Source organism: Aythya fuligula, chromosome Z (assembly GCF_009819795.1).
Source record: "Aythya fuligula isolate bAytFul2 chromosome Z, bAytFul2.pri, whole genome shotgun sequence".
Taxonomy (NCBI): Eukaryota; Metazoa; Chordata; class Aves; order Anseriformes; family Anatidae; genus Aythya; species Aythya fuligula.
The window spans coordinates 16,414,186-16,435,268 of record NC_045593.1 but is presented as its reverse complement, the minus strand read 5'-3'; the positions used below and the strand labels follow the sequence as shown (position 1 = coordinate 16,435,268).

General features: G+C 36.6%; 1 protein-coding gene across 1 annotated transcript in view; it reads left to right on the top strand.

The window, feature by feature from the left end:
- The window catches only part of HCN1 (hyperpolarization activated cyclic nucleotide gated potassium channel 1), a 206,428-nt gene extending 185,800 nt beyond the window's left edge, over positions 1–20,628 (top strand). The window contains exons 7-8 of the mRNA XM_032206396.1: positions 15,392–15,556; positions 17,434–20,628. Coding sequence (XP_032062287.1) covers positions 15,392–15,556; positions 17,434–18,245 — 977 coding nt within the window. The 3' untranslated portion in view covers positions 18,246–20,628. The remainder of the gene's footprint in view (positions 1–15,391; positions 15,557–17,433) is intronic.
- The last annotated feature ends 455 nt before the right edge of the window (positions 20,629–21,083 follow it).

Sequence of the window (21,083 nt, the reverse complement as noted above, 5' to 3'; positions counted from 1 at the left end):
AGACTTGAGGAGATTTGAAGAGACTCGAGGAGAGGAGACTTGAGGAGACTCGAGGAGAGGAGACTCGAGGAGAGGAGACTCAGGAGAGGAGACTTGAGGAGACTCAATGAGAGGAGACTTGAAGAGAGGAGTCTCGAGGAGACTCGAGGAGACTCAAGGAGACTCGAGGAGAGGAGACTCAAGGAGAGGAGACTCGAGGAGACTCGAGGAGAGGAGACTCGAGGAGAGGAGACTCGAGGAGAGGACACTCAGGAGAGGAGAGGAGAGGAGACTCAGGAGACTCAGGAGAGGAGACTCAGGAGAGGAGACTCAGGAGAGGAGAGGAGACTCGAGGAGACTCGAGGAGAGGAGACTCGAGGAGACTCGAGGAGACTCGAGGAGAGGAGACTCGAGGAGAGGAGACTTGAGGAGACTCGAGGAGAGGAGAGGGGAGGGGAGGGGAGGGGAGGGGAGGGGAGGCGAGGGGAGGGGAGGGGAGGGGAGGGGAGGGGAGGAGACTCAGGAGAGGAGAGGAGACTCAGGAGACTCAGGAGAGGAGACTCAGGAGACTCAGGAGACTCAGGAGACTCAGGAGAGGAGAAGAGAGGAGACTCGAGGAGAGGAGACTCGAGGAGAGGAGACGAGAGGAGACGAGAGGAGACGAGAGGAGACTCAAGGAGACTCAAGGAGACTCAAGGAGAGGAGAGGAGACTCAAGGAGAGGAGACTCAAGGAGAGGAGACTCAAGGAGAGGAGAGGAGAGGAGACTCAAGGAGAGGAGACTCAAGGAGAGGAGACTCAAGGAGAGGAGACTCAAGGAGAGGAGACTCAAGGAGAGGAGAGGAGAGGAGACTCAAGGAGAGGAGAGGAGAGGAGACTCAAGGAGAGGAGAGGAGAGGAGACTCAAGGAGAGGAGACTCAAGGAGAGGAGACTCAAGGAGAGGAGAGGAGAGGAGAGGAGAGGAGAGGAGAGGAGAGGAGAGGAGAGGAGAGGAGAGGAGAGGAGAGGAGAGGAGAGGAGAGGAGAGGAGAGGAGAGGAGAGGAGAGGAGAGGAGAGGAGACTCGAGGAGAGGAGACTCGAGGAGAGGAGACTCGAGGAGAGGAGAGGAGACTCGAGGAGACTCGAGGAGAGGAGAGGAGAGGAGAGGAGAGGAGAGGAGAGGAGAGGAGAGGAGAGGAGAGGAGAGGAGAGGAGAGGAGAGGAGAGGAGAGGAGAGGAGAGGAGAGGAGAGGAGAGGAGAGGAGAGGAGAGGAGAGGAGAGGAGAGGAGACTCGAGGAGAGGAGAGGAGACTCGAGGAGAGGAGAGGAGACTCGAGGAGACTCGAGGAGACTCGAGGAGAGGAGACTCGAGGAGAGGAGACTCCAGGAGAGGAGAGGAGACTCCAGGAGAGGAGAGGAGACTCCAGGAGAGGAGACTCCAGGAGAGGAGACTCCAGGAGAGGAGACTCCAGGAGAGGAGAGGAGAGGAGAGGAGAGGAGAGGAGAGGAGAGGAGAGGAGAGGAGAGGAGAGGAGAGGAGAGGAGAGGAGAGGAGAGGAGAGGAGAGGAGAGGAGAGGAGACTCGAGGAGAGGAGAGGAGACTCGAGGAGAGGAGACTCGAGGAGAGGAGACTCGAGGAGAGGAGACTCGAGGAGAGGAGACTCGAGGAGAGGAGAGGAGAGGAGAGGAGAGGAGAGGAGAGGAGAGGAGAGGAGAGGAGAGGAGAGGAGAGGAGAGGAGAGGAGAGGAGAGGAGAGGAGAGGAGAGGAGAGGAAGGGAAATAGGACCTGGGAAAGGTCTCATTTGTGATCACTTATTTTCATCGCATGTATGTACTCCAAGTGCTAATATGAGTGTGAAAGTAATGTCTGGTACTATCCCTATCCCTTGTATTTGTATCCCTGTACCCTTTCCACCACCATACTTTTGATGGTATATACCAAACATGCATAACGGAATAAGTGAGAAATACTCACCCATCTGCACTGTCAATTCTGCAGTCAACCAGTCAACATACCAACTAACAAACAAACAAACAAAAAATCATCAACAACAACAAAACATTGTCACATTATTGGAATAACAAAGTAGATAGTAAATATATTCAGAAAGAAATGTGTGGCTTGAGGTTGACTTTGTTCTTTCATGCTTTTCAGTAATGACCACTAAGGCAATGTTTTAAAGAAAGTGCCATAAATTATTTCTCGAACAGATGCAGATGAGTGGAAACGTTGCTTCATAAAGATTCAGGACAATCAATTCTATTTGCCTTTTCCTAGCATTTAATAAAAATAGTAATTTTATTTCTTGGCTGCCCTTAGAATTCCTGACCTCACATGGTGTGTTTATGTGTTTTTAGAGAAGGGAAAAAAATATGAAAACAAGGAATACATTAAAGTGATTTGCATATATTGCTCAGTTATATGTTCATTTCTATGTCAGTGAAATGATGTAACCATTAGTTACGAGTGTAGAATTTCAGGGGCTTTAGTACTGCTTTTTCACCTGGTTTAATCAAATTTTCCATGACCATATACTGTTATTCTAAATAGACTGATAGTCATTATTCCTAAATATCTGTGGATTTTCAATGTCTTCCTATGCTTTTTTTCTGTTTGTTAAAATAACTTTCTATTCTCCATTATTAGCGATAGGATTGCTGCTTCTTTCAGCAAAGCAGTAAATATGTCTTTTCTCTTTCTAAATAAAAGAGAATGGAACTTCTCCCACAGAGACTGGCATGGTTTTCATATAAGGGGAAACAAGGTTGTCCTCAATGGAAGTTATACTTGTCTCCTTCTAGCTGCTTATGGAGAATGGGATTTGACAGGAAGACATGAATGAAAATGGTCAGGAGAGAGTGGATGGTCAGGGGAGAGGGAGGTGAGCTATGTTAACAAATGGGATGAAAACACAGTGGAGGTCAGAAGAATCTGGGGAGCCAGACAGAGGTCAATAGAGAAGACTGCGTGGGTAGGAGTCAGGTAATAAGGGGTGTAGAGAAATGCAAAGAGAATACTTAGAAAATGTGAGTTTATGGCCATGGCCATGAAATTGCTAGGTAAGGGGCATAATTATGTGTGAATAAGACTGAAGTATTTTTCAGAAGCTTGACAGACAGCAGGAGGGTACTCACACCTATCCCTTTTGAACAGCAAATAGGGAAGCCTGACTACAAGTTTGCAACTAAATTCAATTTGAGATGAACACATTTGTATTCAGTCTTCCTGGAATGGATAATAATAATCAGGAAGCAGTTGAAAAAGGCAAGCAATATTATTTTGAAGATGTTGTGATAGCTACATTTTTTAAACCTTTTTTAAAAAACTTTTTTTTTTTTTTTTAATGTCTGCTTTTTAAATTTATTTGTTTTTCTCTCTTATTTAATACTTCAATATTTCAACCCTACTTATGATATAATCCCTGTAGTAAATGGTATGGAGGAAACTTATGGTTTCAGACCTACTGAACCTTTTACTCTGTGTTTTAGATGATTGTATTAAAAACTGCTCAAAGATCTTTTTGTGTTAAGAGGAGTTATGGGACAGATTGTGTATTTCTTCCTCACTAGACACATAAAAGTGCTAAAAAGTAAGGATATTTAAATGTTTACAAAGGAGGTACAAGAATACGAGTCACTTACTTATAGAGAAGTATAGTTCATCATTTATTGAGGCTTTACAGAGCAGAAATAATATTTTAATGTATCTAGTGAGCCTAATACTAATCTAATTCGCATTAAAACAATGTATATTGGTTTAAAGTGGTGTAATAGCCCTGGTACAAATGAATTCTGATTTTTGCTGGAGTAAATGATATCACAGTCACTCCATAATAAAGTTATATGTTGATGGTTTATAAAGGTCTCATGACTGATAACAACAAAGTAAGGTAAGCTAAATGTAAGTTTGTTACAGTAGAAGAGCTACTTTCCAACAGTTGACTTCCTTCTTGGTTGGTTCTGCATGTGAATCTTAGGGCTCTTTTAGCCATCACAATAAGATCTCCTTATCTCCTGGAAGAGAAAAAAAATATATAAAAATAATAAAAAAAAAAAAAAAAAAAAAAAAAAAAAACAACACAACTTTTCCTCCCTGGTATCTTGAGACCCTTCACCTCCCTGCATATCCCTAGCCCCAGCCTAGGGGCATGGAGTCTTCTGGTGTTCACTGACAGTCTGGTATGGACTGTAAGCTTCTGTGTGGGAAGCAAAGACAAAAAGGAACATGGGAAGCAAAGACAAAAAGGAACATTTTGCCATTTTATAATTCAGACTATTCCCCCTCCAAACACATAAAGGTTAAAGTTGTCCCGCAGCTACTGCAAAACATGTTGTTAAGCAGGAATTTCAAGATGTCCCATTCCCCTCCTGATGCGCACCCCAATGTAATCAGAGCAGATACTCTGGGTGTGCTGTCCTGATCCCCCTAAGCATGTGCTGAACCTCATTTTGCTTAAATGGTGTGCTAGATTGGGACTGACATGCCTACAAAGAGTAAAAAATAGGAATAAATCCAACACTACCTAACTACTGATACTCAGCAGAACTATCTGAAAGAGGATTTCTGGGAACATGTTCAGAACTCTGCTGTTACTTAATTTGCTTGCTTGCTGGTGGATAGAGAACTGATTACTCACTGTGGTCCCATCCTGCTCTTGCTGAAGTCACTGGTAACACTCTGCTCAACCTCAAAGGACAAAAGATAAGCCTTGTGTTCCTGCTATCTTTTTTTCCTCCATCTGTTTTCCCACCTGTGTTTATACAGGCTTTCCTTCATTCAGCAACCCAGACGTATGCTCCAGGAAATTATAAACCCATTTTTCTGTTTTTAACAGATACTGCATTAAAGCTTAAGGAATGTTGATATTGCTAGGGAAATCCAAACTGAGTCTGTAGGATGTGTATGTATATATTTATGAATTAAATTAGTTTGGGCATCCCCATGGAGGTTTTTACTGTGTTTGCAGTTGGAAGGAGTTTCCTAATTCCAGTACGCAGGTGTGCAATAATTCATGCTACCCAATCTGGGACGTGTCTGTTCTGTTGTCATTCCCTCTCCACACTGTTTTTTCTGCTTTGCTTTATTTTGTTTTATCCATCGCTGAGGATCCCAGTGGTTTTATACCACTTAGAGTCATCAATAAGTCAATTTGTAGACTAGAACTCATATTGCTTTAAAAGATTTTTCTTTTCTATGAGCTTCCAGATATATTGAACATGATGAAGTACACAAGATTTTCTAAAACTACATTTATGATACATGTTGATTTATGATATCTTATACATGTATGTAAGTTGTTGTGTGTGAATTTCAATATATAATGATCTACCTCTTGCAATGTAATAAGAGACAAATACATGTTTTATTTTATTTATTCAATGTCAGGTATAAATAACTGCCAGATAGCAGTAATTTTAGCAAAAATTACATATAAAGCAGATTTTCATCCTCATCTTCACAGAATTTGGAGACATCTTCAGGCATTGTTTTTATGTTTGTTTGTTTTTAGTTTTATAACACTCATATTTCCATGTAGTTCATGGCATACTTTATATTTTTTAAATATTTTATTTGCTTAAGTTGTTTAATACCATTTTAACAATTGTCCTTCCACACTTTAAATTGTAATCAATAGTATCTTGCATTTGCTTCAGCTACCAGAATTCCAATTAGACAGAACTACTTTGACCTACCTTTTATTTATGGACCTTTTCCCCATTTCAGAACAGCTACTGTCAGTATATTTTAGACCAGTGCAGTGGAAAATAATACCATGGGAAATGTTGAGTCACTTTAGATTATATTTTGCCACTTTCTTTCTGGGTACACTCTAGGTACCTCCTTTTGATAGACTACCTTGGATTTGCAGAATAAAATTAATTATGAATAGAGAAAATGTTGTTAAAGTGCCTGACTGCTCACTGCTTTATATATTTTAATTTATAACAGGACAATATGATATGATACAGTTTTACATTTTGCAAAAATACTGCATATGGCTACTCATTATTCAAGGTAATGGTGAATTTAGTCCCAGTATTCATACGCCAATCTAGCACTGCACCAAAATACATAATGAATTATAAGTAGCCTCCCTGAGGTGCAATTATTCATATTCTTAATGGCAAGTACACAATTAAATGCTTGAAGGGAGCAGGATCTCCAGATCTCCATACCAACTCATTCATAAAACACTTCTCAGGTGAACAATATAGACCATTTTTCTAACAGCACTGCTTGCAAGAGACCATGAAAATTAAATGTCCTTTTTGGCAATGACTAGTCTGCCACTTTGAGGATGTGTTCCTCATGGTGTAACATAACTCCTTGCGCTACATTATGTTGTTCTTTTGACGCTGCATTTTATGTAGAAAATGCTATGCAGACAGAAGAGCTTCATGCTATTTGGACAGAATATTATTTTTAAGTGTATGGGACTTTTTAAAGAAGTTAGAAAGAAAATGAGTTACTCTGAAGCCCTGTAAAGTACAATCAGATTTGGTTTTAGGATTTTTATTAATTATCAGTAACTAAGATGTATATTTAACAATATCATTAGTAATAATGCTAATAATAATCCCCACTATCTAAACAACATAGTCTTGAACCCAAATGATATTTCTAATTCTTCAAATTCATTAAAACAGTGTAACTAATTTTTAATTTTTAACCATTCTATTATCCTATTTTGTTCTGATTTAAATCATTCTATAATTCTATGATAATTCTTAATTTAGTCCTTATAAGCAAGAGAACTAGTGCACCCAAAATGTCACATCAGCATGCCTTGCAAATCTGAGGTGACAAACAAATAAACCAGATGATAATTTTGCGAGTACTTCACAGTAGAATTTAACTCAAATATTTGAGTGTAGGTTAAATATTTAATCTAAATATTTAATTCAGAACTGATAGACTCTGATCATTTATTTAACAATTTAATAGGAAAAGAAAAAAAAAAGTACAATATTTTTACATTCCACTTAAGTTCAATTTGAACTGCTTAATTTGCAACTGTTATTGTTTGCTCAAGATGTCAAGAAGATAACACTGAATACAAAAGGATTTATTTATTTATTTATTTATTTTAAGAGGGAACAGGCTTCCATCCAAACAACAGTCATTTCTGGACTTTGAGCTAGCCAGTATGAAAATTAAATTTGGACTTAGGCACATTATCTTGATATTGATTTATTTGTTTTCACATTAAAAATAAAATGAATATCAGCCAAATTATGAGCTTTTAAAAGATGATTACTAGCATATCACAGTCTCTCTTGATATAAAAAACAGTTTGCTAAAGTACAGTAGGAATATGTGGATATTCTATTATGAATAACATTGAAGACAAAGTAAAGGCTTGCATTTCCATTTTATGTAAGAATCCTAAGCTTCTTTTCTATCAAACAGCTTTCTGAGAAGACTTTGAGTTAAGAAGAGAAAATAGACAGGATGTGAAAAATCAGAGGTTGGACTCGATGATCTTGAGGTCTCTTCCAACCTAGAAATTCTGTGTGTGTGTGAAATGCTGCCTGAGTTTGCTTTATTCAGGAACCTCAGCCACAGCTATTTGCAGTAATTTCAGATAGAAAAATAAATAAATAAAAAAAAGGTCAGGGTGGGACATAAAATAGCTGTCCAGGCATATAATATGCCACTTTTTTATGAAAGCTGTTATATTCTAACCCTGTATATTTGGTTGTCCTTTTTGATGTAAAAGCAATTATGACTAACAACCTTTCTGAAAAGAATTAAATTGTTCTGCCAATCTATATTAAGCATATAACATTGAAATAGGCTTAGTAGTATCAGTATTTATGTTACAGAAAGTATGAGGACTTAAAAAAATCTGCTTGTATACCAGTCTTTTTAAAATTAGAAAAGTAATGATAAGAAATAATAATAAGAAGAAATAATAAGATGCCTGCTCTGAATAAGTCACAAAAGATCCAAATTAATAGCATATTATCACACTGCTTTTCTCAGAACTGTTTTAAAGTAGTATATTAAGACTTATTCAAGGAAATGGACTGAGATAGAGCAAGAGTTGTTTGAAGAAAAAGATTTCTCAGAGGTAGAGAGCATAAAAAGCAATTTCAAGCTTGTTGACAAACCTTAAATAAATGTGAAAGCTCACTCGCTTAGCAATTAGCAAAAATCTGTTTCAAAGTTTTGAAGATTGTACTTCAGAAGTTCACAATTTGAGTCTTGCTGGTTATGGTACTTTTTCTATATATTTTTTGGTCATTAAATTAAATTAAAAATTAAATAAGTTAAATAATGAACATAATGAGAATTCATGTGTCAAGGTCTCCAGAGACAGACACTTCAAACTGGAAACAGGGAATAGAAATGTGGAAAAAAAATACTTTGGTTTCTCCTTCCTTTCTCTCCTTTCCTTCTTTCTCTCCTTTCTTTCTCTCCTTTCTTTCTCTTTCTTTCTTTCTTTCTTTCTTTCTTTCTTTCTTTCTTTCTTTCTTTCTTTCTTTCTTTCTTTCTTTCTTTCTTCCTTCCTTCCTTCCTTCCTTCCTTCCTTCCTTCCTTCCTTCCTTCCTTCCTTCCTTCCTTCCTTCCTTCCTTCCTTCCTTCCTTCCTTCCTTCCTTCCTTCCTTTCTTCCTTTCTTCCTTTCTTTCTCTCTTTCTCTCTTTCTTTTTCTTTCTTTCTTTCTTTCTTTCTTTCTTTCTTTCTTTCTTTCTTTCTTTCTTTCTTTCTTTCTTTCTTTCTTTCTTTCTTTCTTTCTTTCTTTCTTTCTTTCTTTTCTTTCTTTCTTTCTTTCTTTCTTTCTTTCTTTCTTTCTTTCTTTCTTTCTTTCTTTCTTTCTTTCTTTCTTTCCTTTCTCTCTCTCTCTTTCTCTCTTTCTCTCTTTCTCTCTTTCTCTCTTTCTCTCTTTCCCTCTCCCTTCCTCCCTTCCTCCCTTCCTCCCTTCCTCTTCCTCTTCCTCTTCCTCTTCCTCTTCCTCTTCCTCTTCCTCTTCCTCTTCCTCTTCCTCTTCCTCTTCCTCTTCCTCTTCCTCTTCCTCTTCCTCTTCCTCTTCCTCTTCCTCTTCCTCTTCCTCTTCCTCTTCCTTTTTGTCTGCGCCATCTCTTGTTGCTCTTGTAATGACAAGGGCCTTACAATTTCAGAAGAACCCTCTCTCTGTTTGATGAGCTCTTCTATTTGAAGGCAGCTGTATGGATGAAGGCAACTGTATGGACAACCACCCATGACAGATTTAAAATCAGGAGTTCATATGTGTCTGCCATTGCTCACTGTGGCAAAAACTCAAACTGTCATGGGTGCAAGCCCCTATTTACTGTAAAGAAGGTGGGAAAAGTTTTTGTATACAGTTGAGATTACATACCCATACTCTCTTTGACAGTTGAGATTACATACCCATACTCTCTTTGACAGTTGAGATTACATACCCAATTGTAAAAGGCAGTAATTGTCTCCATTTTCTTTCCTTCTGAAGTTCTATCCTTTGCTGCATTAATTTTCCTGTTGAGCACTGACAATATTTTATTTTATTTTTTCAAACATAGGACAAAATGTATTTAGCTCAGTGTTACCTGAGCCTTTGCACTTCCATTCACTCCACAGATTTGGGTTGGGGTGAAATTACTCACTCTGCCCCCTCCTTTCTCTCCCTGCAGTCTTGACTATTATGAATGTAAATACTGTTTTTCCACACAATTGTAAAATAAAATCTACATAGCTATCTGGCATACCACTTAATCATTATTTTGAAGATAATAATTATAATCATTTTAATTGGTGCAATCTATAGTCTGACTAATCGTGAGACCTGGTGTTAGTCATTTTAGTGTCTTTAACAAAAAGCATCATCTCCCTGGGTTGTCCGCTTTGTGCACTAGTGACTACAGAATGAGAGAGATGAAAAAAAAGAAAATAAAAAAAAGACTAGAAAATATTAAGATAGATGTATTTGATATTTTATAGGATTTTAAAAAGAAAAACAGAACAGACATATAGAAATGCATGTTAAAGCAATCTCATATTTATGATACCAAACATTTTTCCTTGTTTTTCTGTATTGGAGACACTCAAATCAACACAGAAATGGAAAATTGTTCAGTTTCTTAAGGGTGTGGTGTCTTAATTTTTTGTTTGTTTGTTTGTTTGCTTGTTTGTTTTTTAATTTGCTTTACATTTAAATGCCCCTTTGCTAAAGAAAAGGTGTCATTCATTACCTGTTTTGAAGTAGAAAGCAGCATGCCCCAGGCTGAAGGTTGCAGACCCTAGCTGTGACTAGTGCACCAAGATGCCCACTGGCTAGTTTCTGGTCAGAAGACAACTTCAGTCTTGAGAGAAATCAAGAACTGTTTGTCTTAGCACCATGACAGAGTTGCTGTTATGAAGAGTTGGATTAGAAAGGGAGAATAACCTAAACTTTGTTGTTCTTGAGAATGTGTTTCAAAGACTTCACACAATTAAAAAAGATTACAAGACTAGCTATAAAAAGGCATGAAAATACAGGTGGATGGAAAGAGCTGTCACACATCTAAATTCTGTCTGTAACAGTTTAGTAACTCATTATTCTCCATAAAATAAAAAATATTATAATCTGCTGTCCATTCTCAGAAAGTATTCCCAAATAAGCTTGACTGACTGACCCAAACATTTGAATACCTTTCATTTTCTACCTTTCTTCTGCTGCTGAAAGTTGCCAGATGGTCTGAATAGCTGCTTTCCCATTTGCACAGCAATGTATATGCCCACTACATGATGAAACATGTTTCCTGCTGAGGAACAGAAGCAATAGTCAGCTGTCCTCAGCTGGAAGGACACTTCATCAAATCCTGTAATGTTGAATCTGACAGATGAGGGGAAACCTGTTATAATTGTGGAAAGGGCAAAGCTGTTAATAAACTTCTGTAGTTCACAAATGCATAGAAATTGCTAATTATTTTTACTTTATTATAATATGAAGATAAATATATGGCTAATATACTAGTTATAGAAGTTGCTCATTACTACAAAATTTAAGTATTATATTTGGAGTAAAATTGATGTGCAAAATGAAATGGCAGTTAATGGATAAATTTCACACTGTCAGCTAATCTGTATTGATTCTCAGAGAGAAAGAAAAGAGTTTTCATAGGTCTGTATAAATTGTAAAAAGGAAATTATTGGATGGGTTCATAGACCCATCCAACAAAGAATAGGAAGGATGTGAAATCACAATTACTGCTAGAGTTGAACTGCTCCCACAGTCTGTTATTTGCTTGAAGAAAAAAATCCCACAGCAAAACAGGGGAGGGGTGAAATTAGCACCTATAGTGGTATATTGATATAGTCTGAAAGAGCTGTGAACATGATCACAGTGAGTGCCAAAACGGTGGCTCTTAAGAAAGGTTTACTAATCCTAATTATTTAAGAATAATCTTACTGGATGAGTCACTCACCCTAACTCATTCAGCGTTTCCCAAAATCAGTCTGTAGTAACGTCTTTTGGGTGTCTTTTGGGTCCTGTACAAAAGTATTTTGTTACATTAATGGAAATATAAAATACTACATACATGTGCCCTATTTTGTTACATTTTAATTAAATATGGAGTGTAAGAACAAGCAAATGTTTTTATCATTGTTCAGTGTTTTGAAATAGTAATTTTTCATTAGTATAGTGATTGACATTTGTTTTAGACTGTTCTAGGGAGCTGTTGTCCAAAGAGACTATTTTTTTTTTTAAAGTATATAAAATAAATAAATAAATAAATGAAGTTTTACTAAAAGTAAAGCTTCAATTAAATTTGAATTACAGGTTAAATATACCTAATATATAACTATTTGTTGAAATTGAATACATTCTTATGTTTGGAAAGGAAAGATAGAAGTATTTAACACTTTCAAAGTGACAGCATGAAGGCAATGCAGCATGCCAACTGCAGATGCAAATATGAGTGAGTAATATGGTGCAGCAGCTTTCTTTTTATGCTAATAAAGAACTTTGTCCAAACCATTTGAAAATAGTGTGTGCCCTTTGTGTTCTACTGCACACTCCTGTGCTATTGTTTGTTTTTCATAGACCATTTAATGAACTAAACATCAAGAAGAGGATGATTGCTGAGGGCACCTGGTGCACTGATGTCATTAAGACACATTTTTAATAAATCATGGATATTTTCATTACATTGTTCTGTTAAAGTCTCCTGTTTATGAATTCATTAAGAAAGAAAAAAAAAGTTTCTTATTTCTTATTCATTTAAAAACACACAAGTGTTTCACAGGAGCAAATTTTTACATTGTGTTCCTGCTCTCCACTCCAAATAAATGAGATTTCATATTTTAATTGTTATATTATGCTATGGAATTTGTTCCAGAAAAATAGCGAATAGATTAAATGAACTCAAATACAGGACACATACAATTAACATACACATTAGTCTTGTGGCCAGAGTGCAAATGATGCGATCGATATGTATATCAAAGCAATACAGATGATATATCATTGACTATAAAACAACTCAAATCAGTCAGGAAATATTGTTGGAAATGCATTCTGTCCATCACATGAAGGTTGAACTACAGTTCTGTAGTTCATCTTTTGAATGAGACTGCTCAGCTTAAGCTGAGGACATGAAGCTTTTCCTGTTTCATGGAGCAGCCAGCCTCCATAATGACACTCCTTGATCCCTTCCAGACTCCAGGACATTTCTACTATCTTTTCTTTCATGTTGTATCTAACTAGATGATTTTATTATTGATATGAATAGCCTTCCAAAGAGATGTTCTTCAGCCAGAAGTTGTGGGTTGACACAGGATTTGCAGAATAAGATATACATCTTTTTTATTTTATTTTTTTTTTTTTTTGACATAGTTTACATAGTGATTCTTTCCAGTCTTCTTGCTTGGCAAGAATAACACGAGGAAAGAAGGGCAATAAAAAATAAAAAAAAAAAAGTATTTAGAATGAAGAATGAAAACGTATTTATTTATTACAATAACATACATGAATTCCATTGCTCCATTGTCCCGTGACAAAATCTAACATTGTTTTTTTATGGCGTCTTCCCATCATTCTTGTTGAAGTAATCTAAAATACAGTGTTCTCTCAATAAAGATGAAAGTATTATTTTTACACTCTTCAGAATACTTAGTATTCACAGTCAGTGTTTGCTTTGTTTGGGGTGTATGATGTTTCATAGGCTCAAGTATTTTTCTTTGTTAAATACGGTGGAAGATATCTCATTATGCCTTTAGTATTGTTTGAAGCTATTTTAAGTGAAGAAAGCAGAAAATCAAGAGGTAATCACAAATCACACATTTTCCAGACAATTAAGTTATTTATAAATTCAACCATATATTGAAAAACTTCTGTGTAACATCTCAAGTGTATCTTAAGAAATGGAGTGGGTATTCACTGCAGTTAACTACTCCCTTTGGGCAAAGTGTCCTTCTCGCTCTTGTAACTATGACGCAGTGAGTGCAATCAAAGGAGAAGGGGTCAGGATGTGTTAGGGGATGGAAGAAGAAAGGACTGACTTCTGTTTGCTCTTTACAACAGACCATCATTTTTCTTGGGTAACAGGTCTTCTGCGGGACATTGGGTCAAGACTTTTACAATAGACATTAGTCTATAAATTCTTCCCAAAGGGTGTAAGTACATTCTATGCTAGTACTGGATACACATTAATATTCTTTGATTTATCCACTGTTATTTAAGCATCTTAGCCCCTAAGCCTTCAGTTAGGTAACATGTGGAAATTCTTCAACAAGAAGTATCAGACCAAAAAACATCAGGGTTCTTTAAAATGAATTAAAAAAAAATGAATAAAAAAAAGTGTTTTGTTAAAGACACACAGCAAAATAAATAACTACACTAGCACTTTGCACATTTGAAGTAATGCTGCAGAATTTCTTATTTCATATAATGAAAAATATTTTTATTTCCACACTTCATTGAGAATGATAGTTTGTTCTTAATACACAAGCATGGCAGGAAACAGTTTCTTGACCCACTTCCAGTATTTAAATATTAACAGATATGCTCAATATCTGCTCTATATGCTCTATAACTCAATGCTCTTAACTGCTAGAACTGGGTAGGGAAATTATCTCCCACCCTGCCTGAGCCCTAGAATTCAGAACATTTCTACATGTTTTTTCATTCCCAAACTTGAAGATGGGATAAAATCAAACACTACTTCTTGCAATTGACATTCTCATGACAATTTGTACTGTACATTGCAGTTTGTACTGCAATGAGAATTAACTGGAATGCTTGAGTAAAACATCAGTTGTGATCTAAAGGAAAACACGTTTTAGGGAATAAGGGTGGATAGACAATTTGAAAGAGGTTTCCAAATCATTTCTAATTTCAAAGTCTCATGCAAACAACCTCACTTTTAGTTGAACATAAAGAATATTTCAAACTGAACCCATTGTATTTTATACTGTGTTAAATGTTCTTTTATTTTAGGTAAATCTCCTGTAACCTTTGCTAATGTAGATCTTCACTGAAAACAGGAGTGGATTCAAGGAAAAGAATGATCACATATGTATTTTAGAAGTGAGATATCTTCAATACCTTGAGTTTGACATCTTTGCAAACATATGAGGTCTTACATAACATGTCTGAATACCAGAGACTTCTACTGGGAAACATAGTTGCATTAGATGGATTTATGCATCTCTCTAATATGTTTTTCTGTTACAATCCTCTGACACTGCCTTAGGCCTTTATCCAGAAAACCTTTTCCTGTGGGTTCAAGAATAAACAGTTGCAAGCTGAACTGTTTTTTGGGACCCTGCATGTAGATTCAGTCCCCTGTCTTCCAGAACGATGAATTCCTGTTGGAGATACTCTCAAAGCAAGCCTGCTAGATTAATGAAGTGGAGTAAAGGAAGGTTAAAAGGGATCTGCTGTTCAGCCAAATAAGAAAAAAAAAAAAAAAAAAAAAGTCTAAAATCCTAATTTTAATATCCCATGACATAAAACCAAACAGAAAGCATTTTCACATTTGAAACATTTTTATTAAAGCACTTCTTACATTCAGATATCATGTATTAAAACAGCTTAGAAAATCTGCTGAATGATTAAAGGAATTGATTCTCTCTGTCAGCTGAATATTTCAAAAATAATAATAAAAAAATCAATAGAATCACTTGTGTTAATTGAGTCAGCAAGCTATGTTTGACAGCTGATGGATCATTTTTTACAATTAAAGTGATTTTTTTTTAAAGGCCCAATAAAATCAGAACGTAGACTGAGAAAACATATAAGCAGGGCTTTTAAGGGAATTAGTTATTTTTTTCATAGTAGCAGAGATAGAATCAAACACCTTCAGAACTGCCCATGCAACCTTGTGCAAATAGCAAGAGAAAAATTGCCAGAGTACTTGTTAGCATTGAGTCACTTCCTAGCTGTTAAGTTTCTCATGGTTCACTAAATCTTTGTTTCCTATGTGCAACAAATGTTTCTCTCCCCAGAGATTTGCCTTTTGACAAAGGGCCGTCGAACTGCCAGTGTACGAGCAGACACGTATTGTCGCCTCTACTCCCTCTCAGTGGACAACTTCAATGAGGTTCTGGAAGAGTACCCCATGATGAGAAGAGCCTTTGAAACAGTGGCAATTGATAGACTCGACAGAATAGGTATTATCATTTTTTCCATATTTGAAATTCATAAAATCTTTCTACCTTTCTACCTCTTCTTTTCCTAGATAGGATAGCTGAAGGATAATGTGCCAAGATTCAACCTTTCTTAAAAAATTCATTTCTGTTACATTGAAGTAAATGCTCTATTGATCTATAAATAAGATGTGATCAGATAAGAAATTCTGAAAGTTCATTTTTAAGTAATAGAAAACTTTGAATTTTAGAGAGCTCTCAGTCTTCTATGAGGATTATTCTGTATAGTTTAATTGTCATTAGCATTATTTATTAATCCTGTATATTTATTTTTCTGACCTCAGCAATTCATGGGATTTATGCAGTTTAGGGAGCAGTAGATGACATATTCCTATATAAACAGTTTAGAGATGGCATCTATAGTGCTGAGAAGAGCTGAAGTCTCTGAGCACTCTCAAAACCTGTGTTTGTTGAAGTGAGCTAATCCTTTGCAGCAGGACTCTCATTTTCCTCACAACATGGGTTCTGGTAGCATTGATGGCTGCACACTGGAGTTACTCAGATCAGCTTGTAATGAGAAAAGCAGGCCAAGGATAGCTTAGTGAAATGTGGAATTATGTGGCAGATCATCAAAACAGTGTTGCTATTGTGCAACCAGCCCTTCTGGACCTCTCTAATAAAATGTATTAGATAAAAATATATGGCCTTAGGTAGAAAGAAATGCATTCTGATCATCATTATCAACACTGCTTTTAAAATGCAGATATTCAAATAAAATCTTTTATCCTCAATGTTGTTTCCTCAACCTCACAAGAAAATTCTAGTGTAAGATTTTATCCACATCATTCTTTTTCAATACAGATACGTCTGCATTGTCATTGTGCTATCTATTCTTAGCTGAAAATGTGATTTGGAAGAAAACATATTTGTGTTTTCTTTAATGTAGCAAGAGTACAAAAATGAAATACATATATATAGTTTTCCAATATTGAATAGATCTATTTTATTATTTTGTAATTTATGAGTATTCAGTGCATTTATTTATCTTATTAAGACTTTAAAAACTCATAAAATTTGTCTTCCAATGCTTTCTGGAAATGTAGTCCAACTCTTAAGTGATATGTGCTGCAATAATACTAGTAGTAAAGTGCAGTGTGCTCAGATCACTACTAATCCAGTATGAAGTGCTGTGTTTACAATACAAAATCTACACAGAACAAAAGATAAAATGTGAATTGTCTTATCTAAAAAACAAAACAAAACAAAACAAAACAAAACAAACAAACAAACAAAAAAAACAGCTCAGTGCCATTGTATTCCTATGACATAAAATAGCATCTGCGTCTTGCAGACACTAAAAGCATCAAAAAAGCATCAAGGAAATGTCAGGACACAGAAAAGACACAATATGCAACAGGCTTTATTGTGTAAGCAAGTTTCACATTAGCAATGAGATCATATTAGTTCACAAGCATTGAAAACATGATTTCTTGTAAACTAGTGGTCACTGGTTACTAATGGCTAGTAATTAGTTCCAAGGAATGTACTAAATGGAAGATGTATTTATAACTTACATAACAGTTTAGTGGAAATTAGGACAGCTTTGCAGAAAGAAGAATGTTATTTGTGCAGAGCCTGATGGCCTTTTCAACCCTGTTGTTTGGTAAATTACCATGGTTACATATTCAGAATAATTGCAATAATGGAAATGCACTGCAAGTGAAGGAGCATGGAAAGTTCAGGTGTCTCTGAACATGATGGCACTACTAAAGCTTGCAGTTCTGGTGTAGAGAGGGGGAACCATATCTGGGTGAAGGCGATGCTCGTATGAGCCTCAGGAAAAGAGCTGAAATGTAAAGTAAGTATGTCAGGCTGGCTAAGTCTTCTGCTTGTCTGTGCAGGGAAGAAGAACTCCATCCTTCTCCAGAAGTTCCAGAAGGACCTCAATACAGGGGTTTTCAACAACCAGGAGAATGAGATCTTGAAGCAGATTGTCAAGCACGACAGGGAGATGGTGCAGACCATCGCCCCAGTGAGCTTGCAGCAGATGCCTGTGCTGAACTCCAGCACCTCTGCCACCTCCTCATCACGCGTCAGGACACAGTCCCCTCCTGTTTACACCGCTGGCAGCCTGTCCCATGGAAACCTGCACTCCCCCTCACCCAGCACACAGACACCCCAGCAAGCTGTCATCCTTTCTCCCTGTTCCTACACCACTGCTGTCTGCAGCCCGCCTGTACAGAGTCCCCTGGCCGGCCGAACTTTCCAGTACGCCTCACCGACAGCCTCACAGCTCTCCCTCATGCAGCAGCAGCCACAGGCACCCCAGCCACCGCCAGGTGCTGCTCCCAAGAACGAGGTTCACAAGAGCACCCAGGCCCTCCACAACACCAACCTGAGCCGGGAGGTGCGACCCCTCTCCGCATCGCAGCCCTCCTTGCCCCACGAGATCTCCACACTGATCGCGAGGCCTCACCCCACTGTGGGGGAGTCCCTGGCCTCCCTCCCGCAGCCTGCCCCTGGAGCCAGTGTGCCACCGGCCAGCCGGGCCACTGTTCCCCAGCGGGTCTCACTCTTCCGACAGATGTCCTCGGGAGCCATCCCCCCAAACCGGGGGGCAGTGCCGCCCACAGCACCCCTGCAAAGGGATTCTTCTGCAGTCTTAAGCACAGAGTCGGAGGGAGACAAACCACGGTTCGCGTCAAACTTATGATCCCTGGTGACTACGAGAAAACAGACTTGCAGCAAACTGAGAGCCGTCCCAGGAACTGTTTTAGCCTGTTTCCTCGTGTATCCTAGCAGTCTACTTCTGAGAAAAAATACTTTAGACAGCTTTGCCCTACATAACGAATGTAAAAATTATGTATGTATATATATATATATATTTTATATATATATATATATATATCAAAAAAGGGATTGAGAAAACTTGTTTGAATTCGTGTCTTCCTTTCTTGCAACCATTAAAGAAGTCTAATTCTTCTGTAATGTCATTTATTTATAATATGTTGACTTTAAAACCAGTCTAACAGCTTTCTTTGTTCACCAGGTTTCCCATTTTCGTGGGAAAATTGTCAACATAGTAACAAATTTCAAATAAGTATAAAACAAATAACCAACCTACCTAAAACATAGCACTAAGTAGTATTCTGAAAACATTGTTATTTCATTTATTCATATACATTGTTAATAATTTTTCATGAAGAGTTCAGTTATTTCCAATTGCAATTACTATTTTTTGTGCTTTCCATTCAGAATTAGATTAACAAGACAAGGATGGCACTAGCACTCCTCTGGATAGATTGTAACCTCACACCATGTCAACCCTTCTGTTGTTTCAGTAAACTGGGTGGACTTCAGTCTTCATATTGCTAAAGACTTTTACAAAGACTATAAATATTGCCATTGTAAATACCTTTTTAGACCCAAATAAAAATAGCTGCTGTGTGGTGTACCATTGCAAGGTATTTGTTTAGGAATTTAGGTTCAGCTCTTCACTTCAAAATTTACAGTTTTAAAATTTGTTGAAGCTAAGTGCAACACAACTGTTGAATTGTAATGCAATGGCTTAAAACCTACAATGTTACTTTTACATGCAATGTTTTACGCAAAATTGTACGCTTGATCCTGCAAATCGCTTGTACTTCACCAATACCATCACTTTTCTTCTCCTTGCCCTAAATAGCATCCGAAAATATTCCATGCATGCTTTGGGAAAGAAAAAAATAATAATTAAAAAAATAAAAATAAAAATAGGTTCAGTCAGCTATTGTAGGAAAAGACTTTTATGGTATCTTAGGAACTAATAACCATTCATCGACTTATGTCTACCTTAAAATTCCTATAATGCTGACTTTGAATCTGTGGTTTAAGTCTAGAAGTGAGGTCTTTAATTTAAAGGATTATTTGTAATCCACAGCTTGATCTAGGCTTTCAGGTGCTTTCTGTGTCTTCACTGTAGTTTTGTAGTTGACTGTGGTGTTAATTTAAAAAAAAATAAAAATTAAATATAATATAGCATCAAGTCTGTCTGGAAATGCACGATTTGCTCTGTGTATATTGTAATTAAATGGATAGTGTATCCTAAGGCATGTAGTGTCAAACATAGCCCATAGGTATGAGGTTTATTATTTTTTATGTCTTCAAAACAGAATGGAAATTGTGACAGAAAGCAGGGTTAAAGCATACCGTTTTGTGAACGTTTTGTTCTGTTTGCTCAGATCTTCATGTTAACCATAAAAAAAAAAAAAAAAAAAAAAAAAAAAAAAGTTCTTTCATAGTCATTTGTGCCTGATTTGTCACATTTAATAGAGATTGAAACTAAATGTGTAATAATTTAACTCATTGAAAAATCAGCATTATGGATATGATACAAGCATATATTCTGTTCCTTAAAACTCAGCAGATTCATGCTAAGGAAGTGAATGCAAAGGAATTCTTCTTTTCCCATTAATGCTGAGTTTCACAATGCACAGAAAAATTAAATAACATCACATACTATGTAATGCAGTGAATCCAGATGTACTTGAGAGCCAAGTAAATATTCTAAAGCTAACAGAGCTTGAACCCATGCTGCCTGTTATGCCTTTTACTAAAGTGGTACATCAAATAAAAAGTAAAAAAATATCTATTTTTCCAGTTTCTGCTGACTCCCACTCACCAGTGAAAATCAATGTAATTAACCCATTAACATGCTGCTGCCATTAGTCCAAGTGGCCCAGAGTAGTATACGAGGAAGCGGTTGTTTAAACATGTTTGGAACATTATGGATACGCTGCAAGACCATTTATTTCTCAGTACAATACCCCCCACATATTATTTTAATACTAACAAATTCTGTCAGTTAATTAAGATCATATTCTGATCTTTCAAACTGTTTAAGGTTTACATTTAATAGGAGAAATGGGGTTAGTAGTGAAATATTTTTATATATATATTTATTTTATTTTAAGCACTATGAAGAAATATTAATTCACATGGTCTTTCAGTGAAACCATAAATAATTTTTAATGACTTTGTAATAGAGTGGACAATATCTAGGCTTTGTATGTTAATTAAAAAAAAAAAGTGGTACAGGGTATAAAATTATATACGTATATATATAATGTATGTATGAATGTATATATACTTAGATTAAGAACCAAATGACTCACATTCCTGTAATATAAAGGTCCATTGCTAGTTTCTGAACTGACCTATTTTGTCTGTACATACCTAAGCCCATAAATATGAAATCTCACATCTGTACAGGATGAAATGTATTAATGAAAAAGGTTGGATCTTACTGCTGCTGGGAAGACTATAGATCTGATTCTTACAATAACTCTATGATTGGGGATAAGTTAGACTTTTTTCTTTTGTCTTTGCTCAAAGCCATAAATAAATATATATTAAAAATTATTAATAAATTTAAGAAAATATTTAAAAAATAAAACCATGAATGTGTTTTTTTTCTTTTTTTTTTCCTTTTTTTTCTTTTTTTTTTTTTTTTTCATTCTGATATGTTCATAACTTATAAGTTTTTTCTTTACCATGAAAGAAGAACTGTTTG